At 33.7% G+C, this 19,654-nt stretch overlaps 1 protein-coding gene across 1 annotated transcript in view; it reads left to right on the forward strand.

Annotated features, from left to right (window-relative positions):
• Positions 1-19,654, forward strand: part of nrip2 (nuclear receptor interacting protein 2) — a 35,542-nt gene extending 15,888 nt beyond the window's left edge. Inside the window, exons 2-6 of the mRNA XM_051107787.1 lie at positions 1,764-2,126; positions 10,893-10,975; positions 13,591-13,718; positions 14,279-14,331; positions 18,262-19,654. Coding sequence (XP_050963744.1) covers positions 1,764-2,126; positions 10,893-10,975; positions 13,591-13,718; positions 14,279-14,331; positions 18,262-18,381 — 747 coding nt within the window. The 3' untranslated portion in view covers positions 18,382-19,654. The remainder of the gene's footprint in view (positions 1-1,763; positions 2,127-10,892; positions 10,976-13,590; positions 13,719-14,278; positions 14,332-18,261) is intronic.

Below are 19,654 nucleotides of genomic sequence, written 5' to 3' on the forward strand. Positions count from 1 at the left end.
TAGTTTCTTATAAATTAGAAATAATTTCCCCCAGTTTTCTCATGGGTTAGATAAGATAACATTAATATTAAAAACCTAATGTAAGTTTTATATTGTGCATTTTACTTTGATACTTTAATACTAATATTTTATTTAATATTTGAAGTATACCACATTTTAATTTAATTTAATGTTTCATTTAATATTAGAACTACATATTTATGTTGTGGATATTTATATTTTCATTTAATTTAATATTGCACATATTCAATATTTTATTTAATACTTACTTTACTAATATTCAATTTAATATTAACATTTTATTTAATATTTAATATTTTAATTTAATGTAATATTTAACATTTAGATTGTGCCTAAAGTAATTTATATTTTTATGATAATCTTTTATTATTTTTATACATTAAAAAAGTTTAATAATCGCAGTAATATATACTAATATAATATAATGCATAATTATACATGTTAGAAATATTAATATAATTACTATATATATATGCAGTAATTATTTTAATTTAACATTATACATGTTGTATATTTTAATTTTAATTTTAATTTAATATTAAAATTGTATTTAATATTTAAATGTAATGTAATATTTAACATTTATATTTTGCCTAATGTCATTCGTAAATTTATGATAATCTTTTATTAATTAATACATTTTAAAATTGTAATAATAATAATATATGCTACTATAATACATAATTTTTATGTTAATTGTCATATTTAGCATTTATACACTGCCTAATGTAATTTATAAGTCTATATTTTATTTTTACACATTTAAAATGTAATAATATTAATATATACACGAATATAACAAAACATAATTATACATATTATAATTATTATTGTTTTTACTATATATGTGCAATTATTATTTTAATCTAATATTGTACATGTTCTATATTTAAATTTACTTATTTAACTTACGTTACTAATATCTAATTTAATATTAAAACTGTACTTAATATGTAAAATGTAATATTTATATATTAAATTAATATCTTATATTTTGCCTGATGTCATTTATAAATTTATGATAATCTTATTATTTTGTACACATTTTAAAATAGTAATACATACTAATATAGTACATAATTATGTTTTTTTTTTAAATATTATTATTGCTATATTTTCATTTAATTTAGTATTGTACGTTTATATTTTATTTTTCTATTTTAATTTAATACTTACTTTACTAATATTTCATTTAATATTTTATATATTAATTTAATGTAATATTTAACATTTATAACATATTATATACTAATATAATAAGTATTTACATATATTATAAATATTATTGTTATTGTAATTTTCAATTTATTATTGTACATGTTCTATATATATCTAATTGAATACTTTACTAATATTTAATCTAATATTAAAATTGTATTTAATGTTTAATATTTAATTTAATGTAATATTTAACATTATTAACATAATATTTATTGTAATCTTTTATTATTTTTATACATTAAAAAATTTACACATACTATTTTTTAATAATGTAATACTAAAATAATATTTGACACCAAAGTGGATTGAATGCCTATACATGTTGCATTAAATCCACTTTGATGTCAGATATTTAGTGAAAAAAAATTCAAATGTAGCAAAACATCTATGTGCTCCATGCATACAAAAACCACAGCATACTGTCAAAAACCTACAAACTTCTGAATTATATTAATACGCAATTTCAAACACTGCCATTGCAATGACTGATATCATTTCCTATTCCTATGTGCCCCATACAGCAACCCCATAGCATCGTTCAGCGCCGTCTCCTGGAGGGCAACATTCCACGTTTGCGTGGAGAAGCCCGGGACGTCCCATCTCATGTTCGCTCACCCCTGGCAGACAGCAAAGAGGGCGGAGAGCCAGAGGAGAGGAGCGAAAGCACGGTGGATGACTCCACAGAAGAAAGAGAGTCTCCGGAGGAGAGCGAGAAGAGCCTAAGGTCTGATGAGGACGAGGATGATGAAGATGAAGGAGACAGCAGCGACGCAGGCGGAAAGACAGAGTCCAAACAGAAAAATAAAATGGAAGACGAGACGAAGAAAGGCCTCAAAGAGGGCGAGAGAGCATCCACCCTCTCAGCTCTAGTGGTCCAGTGTAAGGTAGGCATTCACACTGATGAGCCGAGCTCTTTTCAGCCTTTTTCAGCTGTCTGTGCCTATAATAGAAGCGATAACAGCTTGCTGTAATGACAAAACGCGAGCTCTGGCTGCCTATGACTCATGGTTTTATTTTTCTCGCAGCCGATTGTTCTCGACAGTGTGGTTTGAGAGGGTTTTAGAGGGCCAGTATGCATCTAAAAAGCCCAAATCAGTGTAGCACCTCATGCCAAGTTTACAATGCAGATGATGTAACTGGAGCACAAGTGACTCATTGTATGGTGATATAACATCGCTCTGACCCATCATTTTGAACGCTTTAAAAACTTTAACATAAGACACAAGGACCTAAATAATAACCAAAACAAGATATTATTATAAGACATGATTTTGGGTCACATTCCCTACTATTCAAAAGTCTGGGGTCGATAAGATTTTATAATGTTTTTAAAGAAGTTACTTATGCTCACCAAGGCTGCATTTATGTGATCAAAAATTCAGTAAAAACAGTAATAATGTGAAATGTTATTACAATTTAAAATAACTGTTTTCTATTTGAATATATTCTGAAATGGAATTTATTCCTGTGATGCAAAGCTGCATTTTCAGCATCGTTACTTCAGTCTTCAGTGTCACGTGATCCTTCAGAAATCATTCTAATATGTTGATTTGCTGCTTAAATAAATAAATAAAATTCTTATTATTAAAGTTAAAGGAAACCACAATATAAACGGTTGTTTCTTATGCTCATCAAGGCTGCGTTTATATGATCAAAAATGTCAGTAATACTGTGAAATATTATTTCAATGTAAAATAATTGTGTTTTATGTGAATACATTTTAAAATATAATTTATTTCTGTGATCAAAGATGAATTTTCAGTACATTACTCCAGTCTTCAATGTCACATGATCCTTCAGAAATCATTCTGATGTGCTAATTTATTATACTATTAGTATAATATTAGTATTAAACTATTAGTTGTGCTGTTTAATAACAATATAAACTACCATTTGAAAGTTTGTGGTCTTTTCCTTTTTTTTTTTTTTTTTAAAGAAATCAATACTTTTATTTTAGCAAGGATGTGTTAAAATTGCTAAAAAGTGATAGTAAACACTTATATTGATAGAAAAAAATTCTATTTTGAATAAATGGTGATCTTTTTAATTTTTTATATATCTATGAATCTCGAAAAATAGTATCACAGGTTTCAAAAAAATATTAAGCAGCACAATTGTTTCCAACATTGATAACAAAAGTAATAATCAGCATATTAGAATGATTTTTGAAGGATCATGTGACACTGAAGACTTGAGTAATAACTCATAAAAATTCAACTTTGCATCACAGAAATAAATTATATTTTAAAATATTTTAAAAGAGAAAAGCATTATTTTAAACTGTAATAATATTTCAGAACTGTTTTTTCTGTATTTTTGTTCAAATAAATGCAGTCTTGATGAGCAGAACAGAATTCTTTAAAAAAAAAAAAAAAAAAATCTTACTGATCCCAAACTTTTGAACGGTTTATTTAATGAATATAACATAATTTATTTAAAATAGAAATCAATTTAATCATCAAAAAGTCTGACTGACCCCAAAGTTTTGAATGCTATTATATATTTGAGAGGAATAGGACTGGCTAATGAATTTCAACCCAGCTGCACAAAGTTAATCTACTTTTTTTATTTTTTATTAATTTTTAATGTTTTTTTCTTTTACTGAGGTTCCTATTTTTTTAATAGCTAAAAAGACTTTTAGGTTTTAAGTGAAAATTCTTTTAAATTAATTTTTAAATCATCTAAATTAAACTCCATGACTTCTCTGAATGTTCGAGGTTACTAAACAAGAATTAATTTTAAAAAGTTTTAAATTACTATTTTTTTCAGATCATTAACTATTTTAAATTTCCCTGATATTTTAAGGTTTTCCAGCACCACCAATTTCCACCGTTCTCTGCAGACTAAACATCATCAAAATTACCCATCTTGCAAGACCCCGTCTCCATCACGCTCCATTCATGCAGTGATTGAGTGTGGTAAAAATAGACCCTAAATTAAAGTAGATTAACCACAGGGTTGGGCGTGAACCAAACAGCAGCTAATTTCCTCAGCCTACACATGTCAGTTGACAACTCAAGAACAAGAAGACCAATCAATGAAACACTGAACTCAAATTATGTTACCTGATGTGATGCAATGTTAGCTTTTCCAGCTCACAGCAAGGTAATAATAAGCAAAATGCATAGTTAGTAGAGTTTAATTTCTGATTATGACCAGCTGACTGGAGTTTACTTAACTTAAAAATACATTAATTTTAATTAATTGATGTGAAATTAAGATTCAATTAATGTATAATGAGCAAACATGTATAAACAATAGTATATCTATAAATTAGCATTAACCTACACTACCAGTCAAAAGTTTTCTCTTCTGCTCACCAAGCCCGCATTTATTTAATCCAAAGTACAGCAAAAAGTCAAATTTTAAAATATTTTTACTACTTAAAATAATTGTTTTCTATTTTGATATATTTTAAAATGTAATTTATTTGTGTGATCAAAGCTACATTTTTAGCATCATTACTTCAGTCAAATGATCCTTCAGAAATCATTCTAATATTCTGATTTGCTGCTAAAAAACATTTATTATTATGTTGAAAACAGCTGAGTAGAATTTATTCAGGTTTCTTTGATGCATAGAAAGTTCAGAAGAATGCCATTTATCTAAAACAGAAATCTTCTGTAACATTATAAATATTATATCTAACATTATATATATATATATATACACTGACTCTACTTTTGAATGATCTTTGGATCTTCCTAATCATCAAAGAATCCTGAAAAAAAATGTACAACTGTTTTATATATTGATAATAATAATCAGAGGAAAAAATGTTTCTTGAACAGCAAACCAGCATATTAGAATGATTTCTGAAGGATCATGTGACACTTAAGACCGGAGTAATGATGCTGAAAATGTAGCTTTGATCACAGGAATAAATTACATTTTATAGTTAACAGTTATTTTAAATAGTAATAATATTTCAAATTATTACTGCTTTTGCTGTAGTTTGGATAAAATAAATGCTGGCTTGTTGAGCAGAAGACAATTCTTAAAAACCATTAAAAATCTTACTGTTCAAAAACTTTTGACTGATAGTAACTAATGTAAAAAAAAAAAAAAAAAAAAAAAAAAAAAAAAAAAAAAAAAACATTCATTGTTCATAGTTTATGACACCTAATGTTAAAAACTGAGCCTTACAGTATTATGAATTTATTATGTGAGGAAAAAAAAAAAACAGACCGTAAAGTGATACAAGAGACAACTACAAAGGAAAGCTACTGCCAAAAACAAGGTTATAAAAGACTCATATTAAGTTATATGAATGAAAACTGTCATCTGAATTTCAAATAAACTGAATGTTCTGGAATACACACGCAATTGTGTTATCATAGGTGAGCTGAAAGGCGAAAAGAAACCGTCAGAACCTAATTAAAGCTTCGATAATGAAGAGCCAGATAAGTGGGCCAACGATTCTCATAGCAAATCCACCATAGTGGTTCATGCCTCCTCTTCTGGAAAGATAAGTTTCACTTTGAGGCAGAGAAGTCATGCACAATTTTACTCCATGCAGAGCTAACATCATTATAAATATATCACACATGCACCAATGCACCCATATACACAGATACGTAATGGCAGCAATCAAATAAAGACATAACACAACTCACAAAGGGAGTATCTTGCAGAGTTCAACTGTTTTTTATAGTATCCACTAGGAGTTTTCTCCATTTCGCATTTCTTATTAATGCAATTTAAACTCATTTCTTCAATAGCTCAACCAAAAGTGAAAATCTGCTGAACATTCACTCAACCTCAGGCCGTCTGAGATGTAAAAGAGCTTGTTTTATCACTGGAACAGATCTGAAGAAATTTAGCATCACTAAATACGTCACTTGTTTATCAACAGATGCTCTGCAATGAATGGGTGCCGTCAGAATGAGAGTTCAAACAGCTGATAAAAGCGTCTCTGGGATAAATTAATCAATGCATCGCAAAGCGATATATGATTCTTTTCCAAATGCATCGCAATTCTCTCTCAAAATGATTCTGAGCTTAGCATGCTTTAGAAAAAGCCATACACTACTTGTTTCCAATCCCTTACACACACTTCAACCTAAAAGCTTGAAGCGGATGACAAGGGTGTTCACAGTGGACTGTGTTTACGTGAATTTCGCATCAAGCAATCTGAGCAGAGGTGCAGTCGCACTGCTTCGTGAAGCTTAAAACTTTTGTGAACCAGTTGTTTCGAAACAGTAGTTCGGAGCACATATCAAACTGCCAAAGTCACGAAATTTCAGTAAAAGATTTTACATTATGTTATAATTGTTTTGAAACGTGGTTTGCCGTTCTAATTCCTGTAAACTTGTGAATCATGCAAGTTCCAGCGTGTATGGTTTTTACCTGATCTTGAATCAGTTTTATTAATTTATAGACATTTTTACCTATTTAATTTTGTAATTAGAAGGATGAAAAGCAGTTAATAGTTTCTTACTGGCCTCAATATACACAAGCTATCCATAAAAACAAACAAAACAAGCCCTGCAAATTACTACTTTCAATAAAACATTTGCAATGGGTTTTTAAAGGCTGTTTTATCCATGCTTTAGACTGAGTTAGACTGAGACTGAACATTATGGATAGAGGACTCATATATTAGCTGCTATAATGAATGTGCTTCTAATAAACATGCAGCTTTTCATTTCACAATACATTAATTGATGTCGCGTGAATTACTGAGATGGCTTTTTCAGCTGTTTGAATGCTCATTCTGAGGCACCCATGCAAATGATCCATTGGAGAGCAAGTGATGTAGCCTAATGCTAATGCTAAATTTCTCCAAATCTTTTCAGATGAAGAAACAAACTCCTTTAATTTTTATATTCTGACAGGGTGCAGGGATTGACACTCAGAAATGAATAAAGACTTGCATATAGCTGAAGTCAAAAGTTTACATACACATTGCAGAATCTGCAAAATGTTAATTATTTTACCAAAACAAGAGGGATCATACAAAATGCATGTTATTTTTTATTTAGCACTGACATGAATAAGATATCTCACATAAAATATGTTTACATATAGTCCACAAAAGAAAATAATAGTTGAATTTATAAAAAATGATCCCAGTTCAAAAAAAATCCTTCAGGTCCCACAAATTCTTTCGTTTTTCAGCATTTTTGTGTATTTAAACTCTTTCCAACAATGACTGTATGATTTTGAGATCCATCTTTTCACACTGAGGACAACTGAGGCACTCATACGCAACTATTACAGAAGGTTCAAACGCTCACTGATGCTCCAGAAGGAAACACAATGCATTAAGAGCCGGGGGTGAAAACTTTTGAAAAGAATGTAGATGCATACATTTTTCTTATTTTGCCGAAATATCATATTTTTTTTCATTTAGTACTGCCCTTCAGAAGAATCTACATTCTTTTCAAAAGCTTTCACCCCCGGCTCTTAATGCATCGTGTTTCCTTCTGAAGCATCAGTGAGTGTTTGAACCTTCTGTAATAGTCACATATGAGTCCCTCAGTTGTCCTCAGTGTGAAAAGATCTCAAAATCATAGTCATTGTTGGAAAGGTGCCAAATGCACAAAAAAACACTCAATTTGTGGGACTTGAAGGATTTTTCTTAAAAACAGCAGGCGGTTTAACTGGTCAGGATAAATAAGGGACTGATGAACAACTATCACTAAATAATAAAAAACACAGCTGTGGATCTATTCAGGTCAAAATTATATGCATTTTGTATGATCCCTCTTATTTTGGTAAAATAATGAACACTTTGCAGATTCTGCAAGGTGCATGTAAACTTTTTACTTGAACTGTAGCCACAGCTAGAATGAATCTGACAGATATTTGTTGCGTCCAGTGTAGACATGGTGTGAGAGCTTCTTTCATATGGCACGTTGTCACCTCAATGTGTTTCATTCACGGTGTCTCTCACTGCAACGAAAACAACTTACAACACAGCACTAGAAACTCTGCAGAGGAAGGAACAAGTGTGAAACAATGCAAGGAAACCTGTGTGTCTGTGCAAGTGTGTGTGGAACATACCAGTGGGGGTTGGAATAATGTGTGAGAGGGGCTTAACGGTCCCTCATGTTTGCACATTGAGAGACTGGTACTCTGGTGCGTGAGATGGTGAGACCCACCTATTATGTGGTAGGAAAGTGCGGGGGTGACAGCTCACCTTGAGTGACAGGAAACTCAGAGGTTGCAACAAAGCTCTCATCCACTTATTTTCTTCAACCGTGGTACAGTGCTGACGCAGACCTCATCCCTCACTCATTAAACGAGTAGTTAGAAAACAGGCAAAGAGCAAAACCAAAGCTTGACAGTGCTTTAGCTGTGTGTAGGTGGAGCCATATTGTCTTTAAGTCCTCATGCATGCTGAGAGACCATATGTCACAAACAGGCTCCAAATCCCTCAAAATATCTCAGCCGAGGCTTTCTCCCAGACTCCCACGACACTAATTAACTAAATAATAATACTAATACTACTATTATATTATTATTATTATGTATGCAATGAATAATGACTTATTAATAAAATATTAAACTTTTCTAATACATTGTAAAGCACTGACACAACTTTAGGTACTATAATATTAAATATAAAGACTTATATAAATACAAATACTTACAAAAAGCTTTTTTTTGCTGGTCTATAAAAAAAATGGCATTATTATTTTTTATTTTTATTATTATTTTTTTTTTACAAAGCTCTCTGAAATACTTCAAAGAATCAAATATTTTTTTGTTAATTTTTTTTGGCTAATTTACTGTACAGAAGTTTACTTGAAATTATGCTATTATTATCACAATTATTAAATTATTAAAATAAATTGTACATTTAATTTTATGTACAATTAGGATTTTAACAGCATTGACACCTTCAGGTGTTTTAATAAAATATATTTTATAATAAAATATATGTTTCCACCACATCTTAAATATATAAACGTATACAAAAATACAAATGCTTAGGCAAAATACATAAAGATCTCTGAAATACTTAAGAGAATCAATTATTTTTTGTTAATGTGCATATTTACTGTACAAAATTAAGGGCAAATAGACCCTTAAAGGATATCATATAATGATAAAGGATATCATTATTTTTAAAATTATTAATTGTTAAATTAAATTGCACATAGTTTTATATATACTTAAAATTTTAACAGCATTGACACAACCTCAGGTATTTTTAATTCAATTATATTTAATATCTTAAACTTATATTTAACATACTTTGATAATATACTTATAAATACTTATCTTACTACTACTACAAAAGTCTCAGAAATATTTCAGAGCATTAAATATTTTTAATGGCTGTATTTACTGTACAAAATAAATGGCTAATTGACTTGAAAGGATTTCATTATTATTACAATTATTAAACATTAAATTAAATTATACATAATTTTATGTACAATTAAGATTGTAACAGCACTGACACAAACTTCAGGTATTTTTAATAAAATTACATTTCCACTACATCTTAAATATACAAATATATACAAAAATACAAATACTTAAGCAAATATATATATCCAGAGAGACAATTAAACTTTTATATCATTTTATTAAACTTTTATTATTTTATTAAAATATAATGTGCATATTTGCAAAGACAAAAAGCCAATAAAAAAACGTTCTTCTTATTTTGCTAATTATTAAGAAAAAGGCCACTATTATTATTAATAATATTATTATTACAAAGCTCTCTGAAATACTTAAGAGAATTACATATTTTTGTTAATGGCCATATTTAAAAGGTTGTCATTATTATTAATTAAGATTACAACAGGTTGACACAACTTTCAGGTATTTTTAATAAAATTCTAATTCTACTACAATACAAAATATACTTTATAAAAGGAGGGAGAGAATAAAACTTTCATATCTATTTTCCTTCCAAACAAAATGTGCATTTTTGCTCACAGGAAGTAAGAAAAGACTAAATAAAAAAATAATAAAAAAAAAAAACGTCCTCAATTTTTGCTTATCTACTAAGAAAAAAAGCCATAGATAACACACATTAATAGCTGTCACTGTTAAAACAAATGCTAATGTGCTATGACCCAAAACATGTGACAGGATCCATCGGAAGACGAGCTAATGGCTAATGAGTTAAAAAACAATCCACTGATTCTGCTAATATGGAACAAATTATTTACCTATAAATGTCAAGCAAGCGGCATGAACAGGCACTTAAAGCTCCCGAAGAGCAAATGCTGCAAAAGCACAGGGTCATTATTCATCCGACGAGCTCTGAATTCTGCAAGCACTGACGGAATTTCAGGTGAAAGGACAGACTGAGAATAAAACGACTCGGTGAAGCGAAACGTCAGGAATACCTTTGACAGTGACGGTCTATTATTAACCAGAACTATTATCCTCAGACGGTATTAAAATATCAATCCTGATAGTGTCAGACAACGCAAAAACAAAACCTGGCACTGTCTATTTAAAAGACCAAAAGCTAATAGCTTTGCTTTAACATACTGTAGTGTCTCAACTTGGCATCTGCGTGGAACTATAGTTGGCAGACTGTGTTATGTTGTTAGACTCTGACTGATAACGTGTTCCGCTATTTAAAATTCCTGTCACACTAAAGGTGTGGAAAAGACATCAAAAGAGGGGGGAAAATCAGGGAATTCATCAGTTAAGACCAAATGTTCATTTTGCAGTGTGGAGATGCAGAGGTGATGTTATCCATAAACACAGGGTGCCAACACAACCACATCTCTAAAACATGCTGCAGACGACTGGGGTAAGTGTAATATACACACACACACGTTGTATTTACATGTTTTATGGGTAATGGTTTTTATACTGTACAAACCGTATTTTCTATCGCCCTACACCTACCCTACACCTAAACCTAGCCCTCACAGGAGACTGTGCACACTTTGACTTTCTCAAAAAAACTCATTCTGCATGATTTATAAGCGTGTTTCCTCATCAGAACTAAGTGTCTCACCCAAACCATTACCCTAAACCTAACCTTTACCCAATTATAACCTGATTCCTAACCAGTATTTCCCCTACCATTATATTAGGGGGCGCCCTTGAAGGTAAAGTTAATTTTATTTTTAATTTTATTTTCTATATAGCGCCAGATCACAACAATAGTCATTTACCTTTCCTAGTCCATACCTTGTTCTTTTATTAAACAAACTAAACAGCCTTGTGTTATTTATCTTATTTAGTCGACGTCATTTCTATCTCTACATGGATTGATTTTATACAACAGTTCAATAAACAAAAGGTTAATATTAAGAGACTCATTCCAAACACGTCTCTGGGCAACGTGACGATGTTTAGCTCCTGAATGAATCAACCATTTAAATGATTCTATTCAATCGCAATGACTTACTTAAAAGTGACTTGTTGCCACCTACTGTTTTGATTTTACATTTAAAGTAGCCTTTCTTTCATTTTTAAATTATGTTTAAACTATCGAAACATTATTTATGAATTTGTAGATGCAGGTTAAAGCATTCCATGTCTCCTTAAGGCCTGAGCTGCATTAAACAGTGTAAATACATCTAAATGCCACTTCAGATGCAACTTCTGTGTTGCCTCTTCATTGCAAAGATGAATTTTGTTAAAGGAAAAGTCTACTTCCAGAACAAAAAATTACAGATAATGTACTCACCTCCTTGTTATCCAAGATGTTCATGTCTTTCTTTCTTCAGTCATAATGATGTTTTTTGAGGAAAACATTTCAGGATTTTTCCCATATAGTGGACTGCTATGGTGCCCCGAGTTTGAACTTCCAAAATGCAGTTTAAATGCGGCTTCAAACGACTCCAAATGCTGAGGAAGAAGGGTCTTATCTAGCAAAACGATAAGTTATTTTCATTAAAAAAATGCTATTTAAATACTTTTTAATCTCTAACGCTCATCTCGTCTTGCTCTGCCTGAACTCTGTGTATTCTGACTCATGACAGTTAGGGTATATCGAAAAACTTCAATCGTATTTTCTCCCTCAACTTCAAAATCATCCTACATCGCTGCAGAAGTACCGACCCAGTCTTTGCAAAGTAAACATGCCAAGAAGATCAAACACCCTTAACAAAAAGGTAAAATGGCGACATAGGACCATTTTGAAGTTGAGGGAGAACATGAGGTGGGAGTTTTTCGACATACCCTAACTGTCATGAACCGAAGAAAAAAAACAGAGTTCAAGCAGAGTAAGACAAGACGAGCGTTTGACATTGAAAAGTACATAAATTGTATTATTTTAATGAAAATAACCGATCGTTTCACTAGATAAGACCCTTCTTCCCCGGCTAGGATTGTTTACAACCGCACTTGGGAAGTTCAAACTCGGAGCACCATTGAAGTCCACTATATGGAAAAAAAAAATGCTGAAATGTTTTCCTCAAAAAAATATAATTTCTTTACGACTGAAGAAAGAAAGACATGAACATTTTAGATGGCAAGGGGGTGAGTACATTATCTGTACATTTTTGTTCTGGAAGTGGACTTCTCCTTTAATAATACTGATTGTATTTGCTTGGTAACAGCCCAAATGTCTTGTTATGCTAACTGACTGGTTAAATGTAAGAATTTAAGTCTTGACCCTCAAAGAGGCCTTTAAAGGGTTCTCAGAAAGTGGGGACCGGCCAAAATGTCCTCACTTTACAAGAATGTCTTCACTCGTATGGTATAAAACTCAAACCGGCCCTCACACACACACCAACAGACTTTATTTTTTCTTACTTCTGTGGCCTAAAATGACCAAAAGTAGCTCAGAAATGGCGGTATTTTTGTTGTTTTGCAGTTAAAATCTACCAGTCATTATCCACTTATGTAATTTGTATTACTGAAACTGAGCATACAGTTACCTGTAAATATTTTTTATCCAGAATTACTGAAATCAGCTGAACAAACAAACACCTTTTGATTTTTATTTCACTAAAAAGTCTTTTAAGCTCACCCTGAGTGCATTAATTTGATGTAGTAAAGCAGTAATAAAATGCAGTAATATTGGGACATATTTTCACAATTTAAAATAACTGTTTTATATTGGAATATATAGTAAAATGTAATTTGTTTCTGTGATGGCAACACTGAATTTTCAGCATCCACTACTATTCATATATATATAATATACAGTATATATAATATATAATATATACATATATAATATATACAGTATTCAGTGTCACACTATCCTTCAGAAATCATTCTAATATGCTCATTTGGTCTTCAAGAAACGTTTCTTCTTATTATAATTATTAATATTGTATTGTTACAAAAGATATCTGTTTCAAATAAAGGCTGATCTTTTGAAATTTCTAGAATCTAGAATGCAGTTTCCACAAAAGTATGAAAGAAAAAATGACATGATTTTCTAAATGCTTGTTTTTTCTTCAGATTGAAAACCAACCTAGAAGACAAAGCTCATGACAAGCTGCCGCTCAGTGATTTGACAGTGGAGACAGTGAAGTCCCTGCACCTGCAGCTGGGCAGAGAAAGAGTGCAATGCACTGCCCAGGTCATAGGTCAGACTTCAAAGTTTCTCCAGTCACTTCTGAAAATGCACTGCCTGTACTGCCAATACAATGCAATGATTACACCATAGATTTGATTGAAGAGAGAATAGCTGAGAGACTGTCCGATTCTCCTACGAGTCTGGTACTCACAGAACCGCTTTCAACCAGTAATGTCTAAATATAAGTTTAATGCAAACAGAAAAGTCTTATGAGAGTGCAAAAAGGGATATTCATACATATTTCTTTAGCTTGTATTTGCATTCAGCTTTCAGACTGAGCCATTGACCTTTTTCTAATTCAGACAGCAGTCTGGGAATGCTCGGACAAAGAGACGTGGGCAACACAGAGGAATTACGTAACAGACGAGTACACGACCTGGGCACATTGCCGGCCGTGTTTTCTGCATGCACTGCATACAGATGTATTATAAAGCTACTAATGGCTCTAGCTTTAATCGAGCCTCCTTGTGTGCTCTACTAATTAGAGAAAGACTAAAATTGTGCCTAAAGGCGATAGATATTCTCTCTCTGTCTTCCACGTTTTGAGTCTCATCTTTTGTGTGTTCACAGAGGACGCCACATTTGATGTGTGTCTGGGTCTACAGACTCTGCTGGAACTCAAAGTAAGCCCTGCATTTATTAAACCTAATTTTCAGAGTCTTGTAATGTCTGGTTTCTATCCCACTAGTCTTCATACATATAAATGAGACATAATGCAAATTGCAATCTTATATTCATAGTTTAACTGTCATATAATCATAGTTTAATTGCCAGTCTCAAAGACATTTACATTTATTTACATCATTTAGCAAAAGTGACTTATATGATTATGATCATGTTTCAAAGTGACTTGAAGTGCATTCAAAGTTTTAATTTTATCAGTAAATCAAAGCTGAAACCATTACGACAATAAAGTAAATCGAATTACGAAATACTTTTTATGAAAGAATTCTGAGGCAATGTTAGATGGGTTCAGACGCTAAGTGGGTTTGTACATGATGGAGGAGTTATTTTCTGAGCATATATCTAAATATTGAATCAGCTCTGAACGTGGTTTGAGATTATTTCAAATGCCAGGGGGGAAATTTCCCCTTTGAGGTTGAGTAATGAGGAGGAAGCTAAATGCTATTAAAAGAATTGAAAATCCTTTATCAAGTACGATAGAGTGAGGGGATGAGAGAGAGAAGGCTAGAAAATGAAAGTGCGAGGACAGTATCTGTACAAGTATATGCAAATTACTAGTCTTGTCAGAAAAAAAGATAATGTATGCAGGGAGAAGGATCCACAAAACCAGTGCAGGCCTATGTGGAGACAATAAACAGCAGAATAAAACATTTCAGCCACTCTGTTCACCTGGAATATATAAATTCTCCTTGGACAGTGGCAAAACAACAACAAAACATGTTTATCAACAATTTTGCTCAATACAGTATTTACGCTATGTTAGAAAAACTAAGCTGTGATCAGGTCTTCAGACTATGATCTGTCCTGTGACATATGGGTTTGCTTCAGCTATGATTAGATTTAAAGAAGTGAGACTGAAAACTGCTATCAAATTAATTATATTTGAATACAGAAAGACACTGGTCTCAATTCCAGTGTTGCCGTAGTTACTGTGTTCTGAAATGTCCTTGCTCAAAATTCTTATAAAAAAATTAAATTGGAAATTTCATCAAGACAAGCTTTGATGTTTATACGTTTACAATAGTTTTAAAAGCTGGAAAGATACTAGCTTGAAATGTTTGCAGGTCTGACAGACAGACAAAGAGTAAGAGAGATTAAGGATGGTTGTTACGTGGGTGTTCTAAAGGGCTGACTGGCAGTTGTCAGGTTGTTAGGGTTGTTGTATTTCTAAGCAGCTGTTAAGGTGTCATGATTGGTTGCTGGGGCAGAGATAGAGAGGTAGGCAGTTAGGCAGAATGACAGATTGAATGATAGTATTAGAACGACAGAACAATCAAATGACAGAACAACAGATGGATAGATAAAGCAACAGACAGACAGATAAAGAGACAGACAGACAGATAGACAGACAGAGCGACAGACAGACAGAGAGAAAGAGCGACAAACAGACAGATATATAGACAGAGCGACAGAGTCAGACAGATATAGCAACAGACAGATAGAGCGGCAGACAAAGAAACAGACAGACAGACAAAGCAACAGACGGACAGACAGAACAACAGACGGACAGAGAGACAGAGCAACAGACAGAGACAGACAACAGATAGATAATTAGACAGACAGATAGAGCGACAAATACAGAGATAGAGCAGGCAGACAGAGAGCGATGGACAGAGAGACAGAACAACAGATAGAGAAATAGCGCAATAGAGCGACAGACAGACAATGCAAATGGCAGTCAGCGACAGACAGATAAAATGACAGAGAGAGAAAATGACAGACAGATAGATACCAGGCAATAATATTGTCAAGTCAACGTAATAACTAGCGTAATACACTAGATGTGATGCAGTGATCTGCTCTCTGTTCCAGTGCTGTGTGAGACAGCAGACAGAGACAGAAAGACAGATAGATAGAGCAATAGAGTAACAGACATATGGACAAAGCAGACTGATAAAACAGACTGATAAAACGACAGAGAGAGAAAATGACAGACAGAGCAACAGACAGAGAGATAGAGCGACAGAGACAGACAGACATACAGAGTGACAGAGGCAAAGATAAAGCGGCAGACAGAGAGATAGAGCGACAGAGACAGACAGACAGACGGCAGACAAAAAAATGGCACACAGACAGAGCAAAAGACAGAGTGACAGACAGAGCAACAAACAGACAGAGACAGACAAAAACACAGAGCAACAGAGAGACAGACAGATAAAGTGATAGACAGACATATAGACAGATAGAGCGACAGGTACAGAGACAGATATAGCGACAGGTTCAAATAGAGCAACAGGCAGAATGACAGTCAGAGACACAGACAAATAGACAGAGTGACAGAGATACAGATAAAGCGACAGACAGACAGAACAGCAGATGGACAGAGAGAGAAATAGACAGAGTGACAAACAGACAGACAGAAAGAGCGACAAAGACAGAGATAAAGCAACACAGACAGGTAGAGCAACAGACAGACAGAGACAGACAGAAAGGCAGCGCAGCAGAGAGACAGATAGACAGATAGTGACAGAGCAAATGACAGATAGAGACAGACAGCAACAGACGGACAGAGAGACAGAAGACAGACAGATAGATACCAGGCAATAATATTGTCAAGTCAACGTAATAACTAGCGTAATACACTAGATGTGATGCAGTGATCTGCTCTCTGTTCCAGTGCTGTGTGAGACAGCAGACAGAGACAGAAAGACAGATAGACAGAGCAATAGATAGAGTGACAGACATCCAGACAAAGCGACAGACTGATAAAACGACAGAGAGAGAAAATGACAGACAGAGCAAAAGACAGAGATAAAGCAACAGACGGGTAGAGCAACAGACAGACAGAGAGACAGACAGAAAGGCAGCGCAACAGAGAGACAGATAGACAGATAGTGTCAGAGCAAAAGACAGAGATAAAGCAACAGACGGGTAGAGCAACAGACAGACAGAGAGACAGACAGAAAGGCAGCGCAACAGAGAGACAGATAGACAGATAGTGTCAGAGCAAATGACAGATAGAGACAGACAGCAACAGACGGACAGAAAGACAGAAGACAGACAGATAGATACCAGGCAATAATATTGTCAAGTCAACGTAATAACTAGTGTAATACACTAGATGTAATGCAGTGATCTGCTCTCTGTTCCAGTGCTGTGTGAGACAGCAGACAGAGACAGAAAGACAGATAGATAGAGCAACAGATAGAGTGACAGACATATAGACAAAGTGACAGACTGGTAAAACAACAGAGAGAGAAAATGACAGACAGAGCAACAGACAGGGAGACAGAGCAACAAACAGAGACAGACAGACAGACGGCAGACAAAAAAATGGTAGACAGACAGAGCAAAAGACAGAGTGACAGACAGAGCAACAAACAGACAGAGACAGACGAAAAGACAGAGCAACAAAGAGACAGACAGATAAAGTGATAGACAGACAGACAGACAGTGACAGATAGAGCAACAGACATATAGACAGACCGAGCGACAGATACAGAGACAGATATAGCGACAGAGTCAAATAGAGCAACAGGCAGAATGACAGCCAGAGAGACAGACAAATAGACAGAGTGACAGAGATACAGATAAAGCGACAGACAGACAGAACAGCAGATGGACAAAGAGAGCAATAGACAAACAGATAGAGTGACAAACAGACAGACAGACAGAGTGACAAAGACAGAGATAAAGCAACACAGACAGGTAGAGCAACAGACAGACAGACAGACAGACAGAAAGGGAGCGCAGCAGAGAGACAGATAGACAGATAGTGACAGAGCAAATGACAGATAGAGACAGACAGCAACAGACGGACAGAGAGACAGAAGACAGACAGATAGATACCAGGCAATAATATTGTCAAGTCAACATAATAACTAGCGTAATACACTAGATGTGATGCAGTGATCTGCTCTCTGTTCCAGTGCTGTGTGGATCTGAACTCCAGAGTGCTCCGGCTCCACAGCACAGAGCAGGAGCTTCCCTTCCTGGATCCACCTGCTTGCAGCCAGTGCCATCACCATGACAACAACAAAAACATGTGACCTCGGACCTATGTGCCCAACAGCCGCCATGACCGTACCCATGTAATCAGAGAGGAAGTCGACAGACGGACGCCTGCATCTGGACTGTAGTGTTCCCTTGTGCCAGATCAACATACACAGGCCTCTCCTCTCTCATCTTTCCTTCTTTATTCTTCGTCGTTTGTTTCTGTGCTATTACAGAAATCTGCCAACTATGATTTTTTTATTATTATTATTTGCTGTGCTAAATTAGTTTTGAATAAATGTAATAAAGCTCAGGAGGAGGAAGATTGTGTTATGACATTTAAAATTGCCTTTATCGAAATGAAAAATGGGGTACACAGCTAATCTTTCAAAAATTTAATTGATGTTTAAAGACTGATGAGTAATATTCTCTAACTGGTGATTTTAATTACAGTACAAGTGAATTATATTCTTGTAAAATAATGTAACAAAGAGTTCACAAGAAGCTGCACATTTTGGTATCTCCTAAACAATCACCAAACCTGATTTTATACTTTTAAATGTCTCAAAAAACTAATCAGAAAGTTACTTTCGCAAAACCTAAATTTTAGCTAAATCTCTCACCCAAAACTGCCTTTTACTAACAAAGACTGTGTTTTCAGACCTCATTTCCTTTTAGAAAGCCAACTCTGCCCTTAGATGATAAGAAGGACTTCAGCCAGCCCAATCAAATGTTAATTGAGCCCTTGGGCTGTAATCTAACTCAATGACCCCCAAACCAAGCAAAACACTTCATGTGCATGATTTTATAGATTTCCCTCTTGTGTTTTTTCTGTTTTCGGTACATCAAACTGTGTAGGACCGAGTAAATGCATTCTGATTGTCACCTGCATGTGCTTTCTGTTAGAACGACTGAATTATGCTCAGTCTGTCCTCATAACCATTTTCTCCACCGCCCACACTTTGCTTATTGTCCTGTTTGTTCGCTCACAAGCACAACTACAACTGTCTTGGTACAGCCAAAAGCTCCCACTAAAATGCCAGCCCATGACCTAAAGGTCATCTATGTCCCACACAAACTCAGCCTAAACGGTGCGGATAATTAAATTGTTGGCACACAATGCTCAATTACCGTAATCATCCAGCCTTTTAACACTATGGATGACCTTTTAGTGGAGGACATATATTTGCTGATTTTATGTTCTCTTTCTTTCTACGCTGTGTGAAGGCCAACCATACGAAAAAGAGTTTATTTTTGGTGTTTTTTGGTTTCCTTTTCTCTGAACAGTATTTTCTCTGCCTAAACAAAATAAAATATGTATTCTGGCTA

Source organism: Labeo rohita, chromosome 4 (genome assembly GCF_022985175.1).
Source record: "Labeo rohita strain BAU-BD-2019 chromosome 4, IGBB_LRoh.1.0, whole genome shotgun sequence".
Classification (NCBI taxonomy): domain Eukaryota; kingdom Metazoa; phylum Chordata; class Actinopteri; order Cypriniformes; family Cyprinidae; genus Labeo; species Labeo rohita.